Here is a 14,042-nt window from a genome sequence, read left to right on the forward strand (position 1 = left end):
AGTAGTGAGATGGGTTTATCAGGGATTTCCGCTTTTGCTTTTTCCTCATTTTCTCTTGCCGCTGCCATGTAAGAAGTGTCTTTTGCCTCCCGCCATGATTCTGAGGCCTCCCTAGCCATGTGGAACTGTAGGTCCAATTAAATATCTTTTTCTTTTTTTCTTTTCTTTTCTTTTTTCTTTTTTTTTTTTGAGATGCAGTCTCGCTCTGTCACCCAGGCTGGAGTGCAGTGGCATGATGTCGGCTCACTGCAACCTCCGCCTCCCGGGTTCAAGCAATTCTTCTGCCTCAGTCTCCTGAGTAGCTGGGACTATAGGCTTGCGCCACCATGCCTGGCTAATTTTTGTATTTTTAGTAGAGACGAGGTTTCACCATCTTGGCCAGGCTGGTCTCGAACTCCTGACCTCATGATCTGCCCACCTCAGCCTCCCAAAGTGTTGGGATTACAGGCGTGAGCCACCGTGCCCGACCAACATCTTTTTCTTCCCAGCCTCAGGTATGTCTTTATCAGCAGTGTGAAAACAGACTAATACATGGTTATTACACATTGTATGCCTGTATTAAAATATCTCTTGTACCCAATAAATATATACACCTACTATGTACCCACACACACACAAAAGATAGTGTTCTTTGTGTTTTTAAATAGGTTTTGCCTTAAAGTCTAGTCAAGTATGATAATGGCATATCCACTCTTGTTCTCTTTTGGTTACTATTTGCGTGGAATACCTTTTTACCTCTGTATTAGGCTTTTCTTGCATTGCCATAAAAATACCTGAGGCTGGATAATTGATAAAGAAATGTTTTGTCAACTTATGGTTCTGCAAGCTTTATAGGAAGCATGGTGCTGGCATCTGCTCAGGTTCTGGGGAGGCCTCAGAGTTTTTACTTTTGGTGGAGGGTGAAGCCGGAGCAGGCCTCTCACGTGGCAAAATAGGAACGAGAGAGAGAGGTAGAGGGGAGGTGCCACACACTTTCAAACCACCAGACCTTGTGCGAACTCAGAAGAAGAGCTCACCTATCGCTAAGGGGATGGCCCAAGCCATTCATTAGAGATCTGTCCCCATGATCCAAACACCTCCCACCAGGCCCCGCTTCCAACCTTGGGGATTGCAATTCAATGTGAGATTTTGCGGGGATGTACATTTAAAGTATATCATCTTCCATTCCATTTCGAGTATTTTTTGTCTTGGGGTATAAAATGAGTGTCTTGGTCATGCATGATGGCTCATGCCTGTAATCCCAGCATTTTTATTTTTTTAAGACGGAGTCTCGGCCGGGCGTGGTGGCTCAAGCCTGTAATCCCAGCACTTTGGGAGGCCGAGGCGGGCGGATCATGAGGTCAGAAGTTCAAGACCGGCCTGACCAACACAGTGAAACCCTGTCTCTACTAAAAATACAAAAAATTAGCCGGGTGTGGTGGTGTGCACCTGTAATCCCAGCTACTCAGGAGGCTGAGGCAGGAGAATCGTGTGAACCCGGGAGGCAGAAGTTGCAGTGAGCCGAGATTGTGTCATTGCACTCCAGCCTGGGAGACAGTGCAAGACACTGTCTCAAAAAAAAAAAAAAAAAAAAAAAGATGGAGTCTCACTCTCACCAGGCTGGAGTGCAGTGGTGTGATCTTGGCTCACGGCAACATCCGCCTCCCAGGTTCAAGTGATTCTCCTGCCTCAGCCTCCTGAGTAGCTGGGGTTACAGGCTCGCACCACCACACCCAGCTAATTTTTGTATTTTTAGTAGAGATGGGGTTTCACCATGTTGGTCAAGATGGCCTCGATCTCTTGACCTCGTGATCCACACGCCTCAGCCTCCCAAAGTGCTGGGATTATGGGCGTGAGCCACCGTGCCCGGCCATTCCTAGCATTTCTGGAGACTGAGGTGGGAAGACTGCTGGAGGCCAAGACTTCAAGTTCAGCGTGGGCAACATGGTGAGACCTTGTGTTGAGAAGAAATTTTTTAAAATTTACACAATTAATGACATTTTAATGTCATTCTATCAATTGATATTAGGTAAGTATTAGGTGTGACTGATATTCTGGTTATGTATAAAATTAACTCAATTTTTGAGATATGAAAACTGCCAGGGCCAGGCGTGGTGGCTCACACCTGCAATCCCAGCACTTTGGGAGGCTGAGGCGGGTGGATCACCTGAGGTTAGGAGTTTGAGACCAGCCTGGCCAACATGGTGAAATCCCATCTCAAAAAATTAGCCCAGCATGGTAGCATGCACCTGTAATCCCAGCTACTGGGGAGGCTGAGTCAGGAGAATCGCTTGAACCCAGGAGGTGGAGGTTGCAGTGAGCTGATATCGTGCCACTGCACTCCAGCCTGGGCAACAGAGTGAGACTCTGTCTCAAAAAAAAAAAAAAAAAAGAAAGAAAAGAAAACTGCCTTTTATTTTTAATTTTTTGTATTTTTATTTTTGAGACGGAATCTCACTCTGTCACCCAGGCTGGAATGCAGTGTCTCAATCACTCATCGCTGCAACCCCAAGTGATTCTGGGCTCAAGTGATTCTCCTGCCTCAACCACCCTAGTAGCTGGGACTATAGGCACATGCCACTATGCCTGGCTATTATTTAACTTAATTTTTTTTGGAGGGGGATGGAATCTTGCTCTGTCACCTAGGCTGGAGTGCAGAGGCGTGAACTTGGCTCACTGCAACCTCTGCCTCCTGGGTTCAAGAAATTCTCCTGCCTCAGCCTCCCAAGTAGCTGGAATAACAGGCGGCCACCACCATGCCTGGCTAATTTTTGTTTTGTATTTTTAGTAGAGATGGAGTTTCACCATGTTGGCCAGACTGGTCTCAAACTCCTGACTTCAGGTATCCACCCACCTCAACCGCCCAAAGTGCTGGGATTACAGGCATGTGTAACCGCACCTGGCCCCGCCAATGTTTTTAACTTAAATTTTCATACTCATACACGTAACTCCACATTCTCCTCTATTCGCAGGCCCTGATAATCTCTATTCTACTTTATCCCTTTATGAATTTGACTATTCTAGGCACCTCATATAAGTGAAAGCATACAATATTTATTCTGGTGTCTCTGGCTTATTTCACTTAGCATAATGTTTTCAAGTTGCATGCATGTGTTAACGTGTCAGTAATTCATTGCTTTTTTGTGCCTGAAAATATTCTATTGTAGGGATAAATCACCCTTTGCTCATCCATTTGTATGTTGATAAACATGTGGGTTTTTTCCACAGTAATATTCTGAATAAGGCTGCTATGAAATTGGTGTACATGTGTCTCTGTGTGTTGTGCTTTTGATTTTTTAGGATATATACCTAGGAGTTGAATAGTCACAGGGGAATTCTAAATTCACCTTTTTGAGGAACAGCCATACTGTTTTTCACAGTGGCTGCAATGTTTTACATTCTCTACATCAGTGCACAAGGATTCCCATTTCTCCATGTCCTCATCCACACTTATTATAATTTTTTTTTTTTTTTTTTTTGAGACGGAGTCTCACTCTGTCGCCCAGGCTGGAGTGCAGTGGCACAATCACAGCTCACTGCAGCCTTGACTTCCCTGGCTCAAGTGATCCTCCCACTTGAGGATCACTGGAACCATAGGTGCTAAGATGGGACTACCGGTCTGACCCCTGCTTTCCATCGTGGCCTGAACTAGATTTCTAGATTTTCAGGTTTACTTTGGGATGCCCTTAGCCGAGAGGGGAATCTTCAGTTTGGGGGAGAGGGGTGGGCTTTGAATTTTATTTTTGGTTTACACATAGAATAGCTGGAGTCGGAGTGTGATTTGATATATGTAGAAAATCTGTTAAGGTCAGAGACCCATTGGATTACCTTATGGAGAAAAGGTTTATGAATTTGACAATTTATGTCAGTCAGTACCTTAAACTGACTCCAGGTGAGTTTCCTGCTGGTGAAAATGAAGGTCTGGGGCTGGGCGCGGTGTCCTTGTCTCTACAAAAATACCAACATTAGCCAGGCATGATGGCGGGTGCCTGTAATCCCAGCTACTCTGGAGGCTGAGGCGGGAGAATCCCTTGAACTCGGAAGGCGGAGGTTGCAGTGAGCAGAGATCGCGCTATTGCACCCCAGCCTGGGCGACAGAGCGAGACTCTGTCTCAAAAAAAAAAAAAAAAAAAAAAGAAAGACAATAAAAGAAAATGATGAAGGTCTGGAAGGAGAGAGAGTGTGTTGCCACACTATGCAGAGGGGACAGGAAGGCATGTTGAGAGCCTAGAGTTAAATTCTTCAGTGTTCAGGCCTCATCACCAGGTTCTGATCGGTTCTGGGGCTCTGTTTCAGCAGTCAGAACCTGGCTCCCAAGAATCTGTTTAACCTGTTTCCTGCTGAACAGTGGCTGAAAAACTGCTTCCCTGAGCTAGTTCACGTTTTTGCTTTTCTTCTCTTTTGATTCCTTTATAGAATATTGCTGCCATGTAATTCCAGTTTTTCCACACATTTAACAATTTTATTCAATTGTTGCTGTGTTTTTATTTTCTTGGTGAAAACGAGTAGACTTCAGGGCGCGGTGGCTCACGCCTGTAATCCCAGCACTTTGGGAGGCCGAGGGGGGCGGATCACGAGTCAGGAGATTGAGACCATCCTGGCCAACATGGTGAAACCCCGCCTCTACTAAAAATACAAAAATTAGCTGGGGGTGGTGGCGCGTGCCTGTAATCCCAGCTACTCAGGAGGCTGAGGCACGAGAATCGCTTGAACCCGGGAGGCGGAGGTTGCAGGGAGCCGAGATCGCGCCACTGCACTCCAGCCTGGCGACAGAGCGAGACTCCGTCAAAAAATAAAAATAAAAAATAAAAAAAAAGACTGAGAGATCAGTTGGGAGAAAGGCTTGGCCATGCAGCCAGCAGCCTCATCCCAAATTCCTGATCCCTGGAGGACATCAGACCCCCTCTCCTACTGCAGTGTGGCCTGTGTGGCCTCGGCTCCCCTTCTGCTCCGAGGCCAGGGGATGGCTCCACTGGACAGTGAATCTGGGATTCCCTGCACACAGTTGTGACCCCCCAGTCCAGGAGGAAGAAGCAGGAAGGGCTCGCAGACTATTGGCAGGAATTCTTCTTAAATGCAAATATTCCCCGGGAGGGATCAGGTCACTGCCCAGGGAGGAACCCCCCCTCCCCCGCCCGCCCCATGCCAAGAGCTGTGTCTGCAACCTGTTCATCTGGCTCGACTGCCAGCACTGGGAGATCACTTCTGTCGCTCAGTGTCTGGGGGCGGGACCTGGAGTACTATCCAATCAGAGCCGCTGGGCGGGGCCGTGAGAACTGTCAATCAGGCGTCCAGCCCGCTGGAGGATGCGAGGTTGAAAAAGCCCGCGGCGTCTTCTCTGTCCCCTGCGCTCGGCTCCCTGCTCGGTCGGGCTGGAACCTGTACTGGCAGCCGGAGGTGTAGGTAGGAACCGGAATACCTCGGAAGCCGGGAAATGGTGAGTGTCCGAGGCCGGGGTTCCCGAGACAGGGTACAGCTGGTTGTAACCGACCGGAACCGGCTGTGGCGGGACCCAGACCTCCTCGCTGTTGTCTCTGGGGTCTGAGGACCCGAGTGCCCTGGCCCAGCTCGGTCCTCGGTCCTCTCGGCCTCAGGGTGGGGCTGGGCCTGCAGCCAGGACTCCGGGCATCCTGTCCGGTCCCCGCGCGGCAACTGCGGCCCAGGTTCCGGAGTCCTCTCTGGGCAGCTCCGCGTCCGCAGCCCCGCGTCTCCCTAGATTGTGCGGGGACACGGGAGGGTCATGGGGGGAATCCTCCTCGGGTGTGGGGTTCATGTGGAAGGAGCAGCGGTCTGTGGGGTCCCCAGTTCCTCCTTTGTCTCCAAGGGGCTCGGGTTTTTACTGAGATATCCAGATATATGCGAAGCAGGGTCTCAAATCCGCAACTGTGATCCCTGGCCTAGCTTCTCCTAGGGCTGCCAGCAAATCCCTGGATTTCCAGATCCCGCTCCGCGTTTTAGAGCTGGCCTCCTCTTCAGTTCACCACAACAATGTCAACTCTTCGTCCCCCAGGCTTTGTTTCAAACACAGCCATATATGTGTGTGTGTGTGTGTGTAGATGTGTGTGTGTATATATATGTGTATATATATATTATATATATATATATATTTTTTTTTTTTTGGTGACAGAGTCTCGCTGTGTCGCCCAGGCTGGAGTGCAGTGGCGCAATCTCGGCTCACTGAAACCTCCGTTTCCTGGGTTCAAGCGATTCTCCTGTCTCAGACTCCCGAGTAGCTGGGATTACAGGCGCCCGCCACCACGCGCGGCTAATTCATGTATTTTTAGTAGAGACGGGTTTTCACCGTGTTGGCCAGGCTGGTCTCAAACTCCTGACCTCAGGTGATCCACCCTCCTCAGCCTCCCAAAGTGCTGGGATTACAGGCATGAGCCACTGCAACCGTTCTCACACGTTTTTCATGTATATATGAATTATATATATGAAATTATATATATATGAATTATATAGATATTAAATATCTATATAATTTTTTTTTTTTTTTGGTGGAGACGGAGCCTCACTCTGTTGCCCAGGCTGGAGTGCGGTGGCACGATCTCGGCTCACTGCAACCTCTACCTCGCGGGTCTCCTGCCTCAGCCTCCCGAGTAGCCGGGACTGCAGGCGCGTGCCACCATGCCCGGCTAATTTTTGTGTTTTAGTAGAAACGGGGTTTCACCATGTTGGCCAGGCTGGTCTCGAACTCCTGACCTCAGGTGATCCGCCCGTCTAGGCCTCCCAAAGTGCTGGGATTATAGGTGTGAGCCATGGCGCCTGGCCACACGCAATATTTTAATAGGCTTTTTTTTTTTTTTTAAGAGGGCAAAATATGGCTCTTTTTGTAAAGATTTGTTTTGTGTTTGTGAACATTTCACACTTGAGGAAGCGGAGAAAAAGCACCTGACACTTGCTGTAAACAATCTTTATGCCTCTCCTCCTTTTATCTGCCCGAGGCACGGACACCTTCTGAGAATGTCTTCGGGTTGAGGTTTATCTTTGGAAACTTTACAGGGCGATGTGTCCTCAACTCACCCTTCATCTTATCCTGGTCCTGGGTTTCAGAACTGCCTGGGGCTGACTGAAGATGCCCACAGCTACCATGTTTCTTGGAGGGTGGGTCACTCCTCCCAGAGGACAACCTGAGGCGTGGAGTTGGGGCTTCCCAGGAGAGGAGCTGGGTGCCCTGGGGTGGGAGAAGTCCCCTGGTATTCCCCTCCTTAAAAAGCTAATCCTGGGCCAGGAACAGTCTCTCACACCTGTAATCCCACCATTTTGGGAAACCCGTAATCCCACCACTTTGGGAAGCCGAGGCGGGTGGACCCCTTGAGTCCAGGAGTTCGAGACCAGCCTAGGCAACATGGCGAAACCCCGTCTCTACTAAAAATACAAAAAAACTAGCCGAGTATGGTGGTGCGTGCCTCTAGTCCCAGCTCCTGGGGAGGCTGAGGTGGGAGGATCACCTGAGCCAGGGAGGTCAAAGCTGCAGTCAGCTGCGATTGCACCACTGCACTCCAGCCTGGGCAACTGGAGTGAGACCCAGTCTCAAAAAAAAGCTCTAATCCCCAGGGACACTCAGCTTTTCTTCCCCAAATCCAGATTCCATTCCTTGGGGACACTTGGCTCATCAGCCAGTTGGATGGTGGTATTGAAGGGACAGGACAGAAATGATTCCTGTTTTCTGGATGCTCTCAGCATAGTTAAGGGAGAAAACTATTCCTAAGGACAGGAAAACCCACCCCACTGAGATGGTGCAAGAACCTGAAAAGCAAAATGCACTTTAGGAACACAGGGGACTCACAATGTGTCGTCTCCTGGGAGGGTGGTCACTGAGCGCTTCAGTGAGCAGGATGGGGATGGGGGATGCCCCTGGTGACAGGAGGATACGATGTGACACTTGAGTTAGACTTGTCTGTGTTCTAGGTCCTTACTGTCTCTCTCTGGGCTTGTCACCTTGCAAAGATTGGTTCACTTATTTCAGCTGCAGATTAAATCTCTACTTTTGGAAGCTTTTCAACTATCTTTTGGTTATCAATTTCTACTTTAATATGATTTGATTGCATACTTTATAGCATTTCTGTTCAATTTGTTAAGGCATATTTTATGCTTCCAGTGTAGTTTACTGTGGTGAATATTTCATGTGAACTTGAGAGGAATGTGTATTCTGCTGGTGTTGAATGAAGGATTCTATAAATACATATTAATTAAATGCAGTTGATTAATTGATACAGTTTGGCTGTGTCCCCGCCCAAATCTCATGTTGAATTGTAGTTCCCATAATCCTCACCTGTTGTGGAAGGGACCTGGTGGAGATAATTGAATCATGGGGGTGGTTTTCCCCATCCTGTTCTGGTGATAGTGAGTTAGTTCTCAAGAGATCTGATGGTTTTATAAGGGGCTTCCTTCTTCGCTGGGCACTCGTTCTTCTCCTTCCTGCCACCATATGAAGAAGGACGTGTTTGCTTTCCCTTCTGCCATGATTGTAAGTTTCCTGAAGCATGTCTTTATTAGCTGAATGAGAACGGACTAATACATTATTGATGCTGTTGAGTTTAGCTATATCATTAGTGATTTTTTTGTTGTATTGACCTATTAATTATGGATAGAGGTGAACTGTTGGCTTCCAACTATAATTTTGGATTTATATATTTTGTCTTATAGTTTTATGTTTTTGTCTTGTATCTTGATGTTATATTTTATGGGCATACATATAAGTAATAAAGATTATTATACCTTATGTCTTTTTTTTTTTGAGACAGGGTCCCCATCTGTCTCCCAGGCTGGAGTGCAGTGGCACAATCACAGCTCACTGCAGCTTTGACCTCCCAGTGCCCAGGCTCAAGTGATCCTTCAGCCTCAGCCTCCTGAGTAGCTGGTACTACAGGCATGTACCACGATGCCTAGCTAATTTTTTTTTTTTTTTTTTTGTAGAGACAAGGCTTCGCCATGTCGCCCAGGCTGGCCTTGAGCTCCTGGACTCAAGCATTCTGCTCACCTTGGCCTCCCAAAGTGCTGGGATTACAGGTGTGAGTCATTGTGCCTGGTCCTATTATGTCTTCTTGCAGGATTGACCTCTTCACTGTTACAAAATCTCTTTTACAAGGCAATTATGGTCCGGCGTGGTGGCTCACACCTGAAATCCCAGCACTTTGGGAGGCCAAGGCAGGTGGAACACCTGAGGTCAGGAGTTCGAGACCAGCCTGGCCAACATGGCGAAACCCCGTCTCTACTAAAAATACGGAAAATAGCCGGGTGTGGTGGCAGTCACCTGTAATCCCAGCTACTCGGGAGGCTCAGGCAGGAGAATCACTTGAACCTGGGAGGTGGAGGTTGCAGTGAGCCGAGATTGCGCCATTGCACCACTCCAGCCTGGGCAACAGAATGAGACTCTGTCTCAAAAAAAAAAAAAAAAAGCAAGCCCAAGGCAATTATGAGGAAAATTCCTTGCCATTTTCCTTGATCTAAAATGTGGTTTGTCTGAGTTTTATAAAACTATTGCACATTTCTTTTGATTAGTGTTAGAATGGCTTATCTTTCTTCATACCTTTTTATTTAATCTATTCACTTCTTTTTGTTTGAAATGATTTTCTTGTACACATTACTGAGGCTTGTTTAATCTACTATGTCAATCTCTGTCTCTTTTTTGTGTATATAAATAACAGACATTTAAAGTGGTAATTGATATAATTGTATTAATATGTATATATGTAATTGTTCTCTGTTTGTTGTACTTGTTTTCTTCTTTCTTTCTTTCTTTTTTTTTTTAGACGGAGTTTCATTCTTGTTGCCCAGGCTGGAGTGCAATGGCGCGATCTCAGCTCACCACAACCTCTGCCTCCCACATTCAAGCGATTCTCCTGCCTCAGCCTCCCGAGTAGCTGGGATTACAGGCATGTGCCACCATGCCCAGCTAATTTTGTATTTTTTAGTAGAGACGGGGTTTCTCCATATTGGTCAGGCTGGTCACAAACTCCTGACCTTAGGTGATCTGTCCACCTCGACCTTCCAAAGTGCTGGGATTACAGGCATGAGACACTGCTCCCGGCCTTGTTTTCTATTTTTAAAACTTTCTCTTTTTCTACCTTCTGTAGTTTTTGCTTGTTTGTTTGTTTTTTTTGAGATGGAGTCTCGCTCTGTTGCCCAGCCTGGAGTGTAGTGGCGTGATCTCATCTCACTGCAACCTTCACCTCCTCCTGGGTTCAAATGATTCTCGTGCCTCAGTCTCCCGAGTAGCTGGTATTACAGGCGTGTGCCACCATACCCGGTTAATTTTAATAATTTTAGTAGAGACAGGGTTTCGCCATGTTGGCCACGTTGGTCTTGAACTCTTGACCTCAAGTGATCTGTCTGCCTCGGCCTCCCAAAGTGCTGGCATTACAGGGGTGAGCCACTGTGCCTGGTAGTAACTTTTTCAAAGTATGTTTACAGAGATGTATTCCCTGTCCTCTGTAGTCAATGAAGGCTCTGTTCCTTTAACTTGTGTTCATCTAGTGTTTTGAGAGAGGTTTCCTGAATGCTAGGAGCTAAAATAAAACAGACCTGGCCGGGTGCTGTGGCTCATGCCTGTAATCCCGGCACTTTGGGAGGCCAAGGCGGGTGGATCACCTGAGGTCAGGAGTTCGAGGCCAGCTTGGCCAACATGGCGAAACCCTGTCTCTACTAAAAATACAAAAATTAGCCAGGCGTGGTGGTGGGCCCCTGTAATCCCAGCTACTGGGGAGGCTGAGGCTGGAGAATCACTTGAACCTGGGAGGCAGAGGTTGCAGTGAGCTGAGATCTTACCACTGCACTCCAGCCTGGGCAGCAAGAGCAGAACTCTGTCTCAAAAAACAAACAAACAAACAAACAATCAAACAAAAAGAGGCCCAAACCTGACCTCTTCCAGGCTTTGTGGATGGCTTTGTCGTGCAGCATTCCTTGAACACTCGGCCTGAGTTTTGTTTTGTTTTTTTTTTTTTTGAGACGGAGTCTCGCTCTGTCACCCAAGCTGGAGTGCAGTGGCGTGGTCCTGGCTCACTGCCAGCTCTGCCTCCCGGGTTCACGCCATTCTCCTGCATCAGCCTCCTGAGTAGCTGGGCCTACAGGTGCCCGCCACCACACCCGGCTAAGTTTTGTAGTTTTAGTAGAGACGGGGTTTCACCGTGTTAGCCAGGATGGTCTGGATCTCCTGACCTCTTGATCTGCCTGCCTCAGCCTCCCAAAGTGCTGGGATTACAGGCGTGAGCCACCACGCCCGGCCGACTGTTTAAAACTCTGCGTTAGCCTCCGATTTCTGCTGAACTGAGCCTAGAGATCAGCCAGTGCCGAAACTTAGGGCCTCCTCAGGTTTTTTCTAGAAATGTGTTATTTCCTGGGCAGACGTGAGGCTTTCTCAATTCCCCAGGATACCAAAGTGCTTTTGATTAGCCTAATTTCTGAAGCTAATTTTCTCTCCAGATTGTTTTCCTGGGTCTTAGATGGTCTATTCTGTCTCAGTCATTGACTGTTGTTCCAGATGGTTGCAGGCTTTTTGTTGACAATATTTTTATGTAGTCCCTGCCAATTTTTGACCCCAGTTAGGCTTTAGTGTAGTTGAAACAGAGAAGAGAGCCTTATTTCAGACTTTTCGTAGGCCCAGGAGAAATTGGAGTATACGAAGATAATATTTGCAAATAAAGTAAATATAATATTTGCAAATAAGATGGTAGAATAGGTCACCGCGCCTGGCCTGTTCTACATTTTCACTTACCTTTTTCTCTTTTTCATCTTTCTGTCAACAGTGTGGTGTGTTGAATATTATAGTTTCAAAATCCTTCATGTGTGTTAGGTAAGCTGTCACTTTCTGGTTTAGAAGATTTTTAGCATTTTTAGACATTTGTTACCTCCATTAGTTTTGTTTAAGTAGCTTTTATTGACTACTAACAGGTCTGTTTTAATGATTTAGGGAATTTCATAAATATTCATGAGAGATGACACCTTGGTGACATGCAGTTCTTTTTTTTTTTTTTTTTTTTTTTTGAGATGGAGTCTTACTCTTGTCGCCCAGGTTGGAGTGCAATGGCGCGGTCCCAGCTCACTGCAACCTCCACCTCCTGGGTTCAAACGATTCTCCTGCCTCAGCCTCCCGAGTAGCTGGGATTATAGGCGCCTGCCACCATGCCCGGCTAATTTTTGTATTTTTAGTAGAGATGGGTTTTCACCATGTTGGCCAGGCTGGTCTCGAACTCCTGGCTTTGTGATCTGCCTTCCTCGGCCTCCTGAAGTGCTGGGATTGCAGGTGTGAGCCACTGCACCTGGCTGACAAGTGGTTCTTTAGAAGAACGTGTACAATCTTTATCCATCTTTCATTCTCCTTTGATGTTACCTAGTATTTAAAAATTTTCCTTTAGGATGATGAAATACATTTCATTAACCTTACGTTACACTTCATTAAATTTAGTTTACGGAAAACCAGTTGCCAGCTTCCAGGTGTTCTCTTATTGTAATCACATAGAATGGGCTAAATCCCCCAAGTAACAAGTGTTGACAGAACATGTGAAATGTTACGTACCAAGGTCACTCAGACACTTAGTACCCAGAGTTTTTTTTTCATGGCCATCTTAGTCTGTTTTATGTTCGTTAGAATAGAATGCCTGAAATTGGGTAATATACAAGAAATGATATTTGTTTTGTACAATTCTGGAGTTTGGGAAGTCTAAGGGCACGGTGGCGCATCTGGTGAAAGCCTTGCTGGTGGGGAATCCACTATCTGAGGCAATGGAAGAAGGGTATTCCTAGGGGAGGGGGTGATTGTGCTAGCTTAGGGGTCTCTTCCTCTTCTTCTGAGGCCACCAGTCTTACTCCCAGGATATCTCATTTACTCATTAACCCTTTCATCCATCAGTGAATGAACCCATTCATGAGGCATAGCCCTCATGACATAGTCACCTCTTCAAGGCCCCACTTTTGAATACTGACACCTTGGGGATAAAGTTTCAGTATGAGTTTTGGAGGGGACAAACATTCAAACCTAGCAGTGACTGATCGGGTATGCTTCTCTGCTGATTATATCACAAAATTTCAAACTCTCAGAAGGAAGATGGAAATTAAGCAAATACCATATTATTTACTTATTTATTTATTTTTCAATTTAATTTGAGACAGGGCCTCGCTCTGTCACCCAGGCCGGAGTTCAGTGTCACACTCATGGCTCACTGCAGCCTCTACCTCCTGGGTTCAAGCAATCCTCCCAGCTCAACCTCCCTAGTAGCTGGGACTACAGGCGTGCGCCGTTATGCCTGGCTAATTTTTGTATGTTTTGTAGAGATGGGGTTTCACCATGTTGCCCAGGCTTGTCCTGAACTCCTGAGCTCAAGCAATCCACTCGTCTCAGCCTCCTAAAGTGCTGGCATTACAGGTGTGAGCCACTATGCCCAGTGGCAAATATCATATTGTTTTAATAAATAGTTGAGGCACACAGCTTCTTTTCTTTGTTATGCTGGTGCAGCTCTCCTTAAATCTAGCTCTGAGATACCATCATAGTTCAACTTTCTAAATAAACGTGTGTAGGGATATGTTGTCTTAGAGCTGCTACTATTGTCTCTTGTAGACAACACATAGTAGGACTTTGTCACGAGAGTTAGTATAGACCCACTAGACAGACACTAGAGGTGATCTGGGCAGCGTATCTCAACTCCCTGAAATCATGAATGAGAGGCTTGTCCGTATTGGCTATTACTTTACTGAATGTGTTCAATTCTAGCATCAGAATTGCTGTGCTGGAGAAAATGAGTATAGACAGAGGATAAGAGTCTGATGACCAAGTCATTGAATAAATGTTTGGAGTCTATAGCATTGTGTGAACTTCCTCTAAAGTGAGTGTAGCTTCCTAGTGCTGTCAGCCTGAACCTTCCTCCTCTGCCATGTGGGATGTTTCAGGACTCAATGATCTTTGAGGATGTGGCTGTGAACTTTACCCAGGAGGAGTGGGCTTTGCTGGATCCGTCCCAGAAGAAACTCTACAGAGATGTGATGTGGGAAATCATCAGGAACCTGATGTCTGTAGGTAAGGATGACATCATTTCTTCACTTAGTCAATTACAGAACAAGTGTTT

At 46.7% G+C, this 14,042-nt stretch overlaps 1 protein-coding gene across 5 annotated transcripts in view; it reads left to right on the top strand.

Annotated features, from left to right (window-relative positions):
* Window positions 1-3,142: 3,142 nt before the first annotated feature.
* The window catches only part of LOC103783642 (zinc finger protein 20), a 54,267-nt gene continuing 43,367 nt past the window's right edge, over window positions 3,143-14,042 (top strand). For 4 of the 5 annotated variants that reach the window (XM_063599907.1, XM_063599906.1, XM_063599908.1 and 1 more), the window contains exons 1-2: window positions 3,143-5,416; window positions 13,867-13,993. In XM_063599907.1, the coding sequence (XP_063455977.1) occupies window positions 5,414-5,416; window positions 13,867-13,993 (130 nt within the window). In that variant the 5' untranslated portion in view covers window positions 3,143-5,413. Of the gene's footprint in view, window positions 5,417-9,577; window positions 11,777-13,866; window positions 13,994-14,042 lie in introns of those variants that run through there. The other variant, XM_055103639.2, reaches the window with a different exon arrangement.

The sequence above is a fragment of the Pan paniscus genome, chromosome 20 (assembly GCF_029289425.2).
Source record: "Pan paniscus chromosome 20, NHGRI_mPanPan1-v2.0_pri, whole genome shotgun sequence".
Classification (NCBI taxonomy): domain Eukaryota; kingdom Metazoa; phylum Chordata; class Mammalia; order Primates; family Hominidae; genus Pan; species Pan paniscus.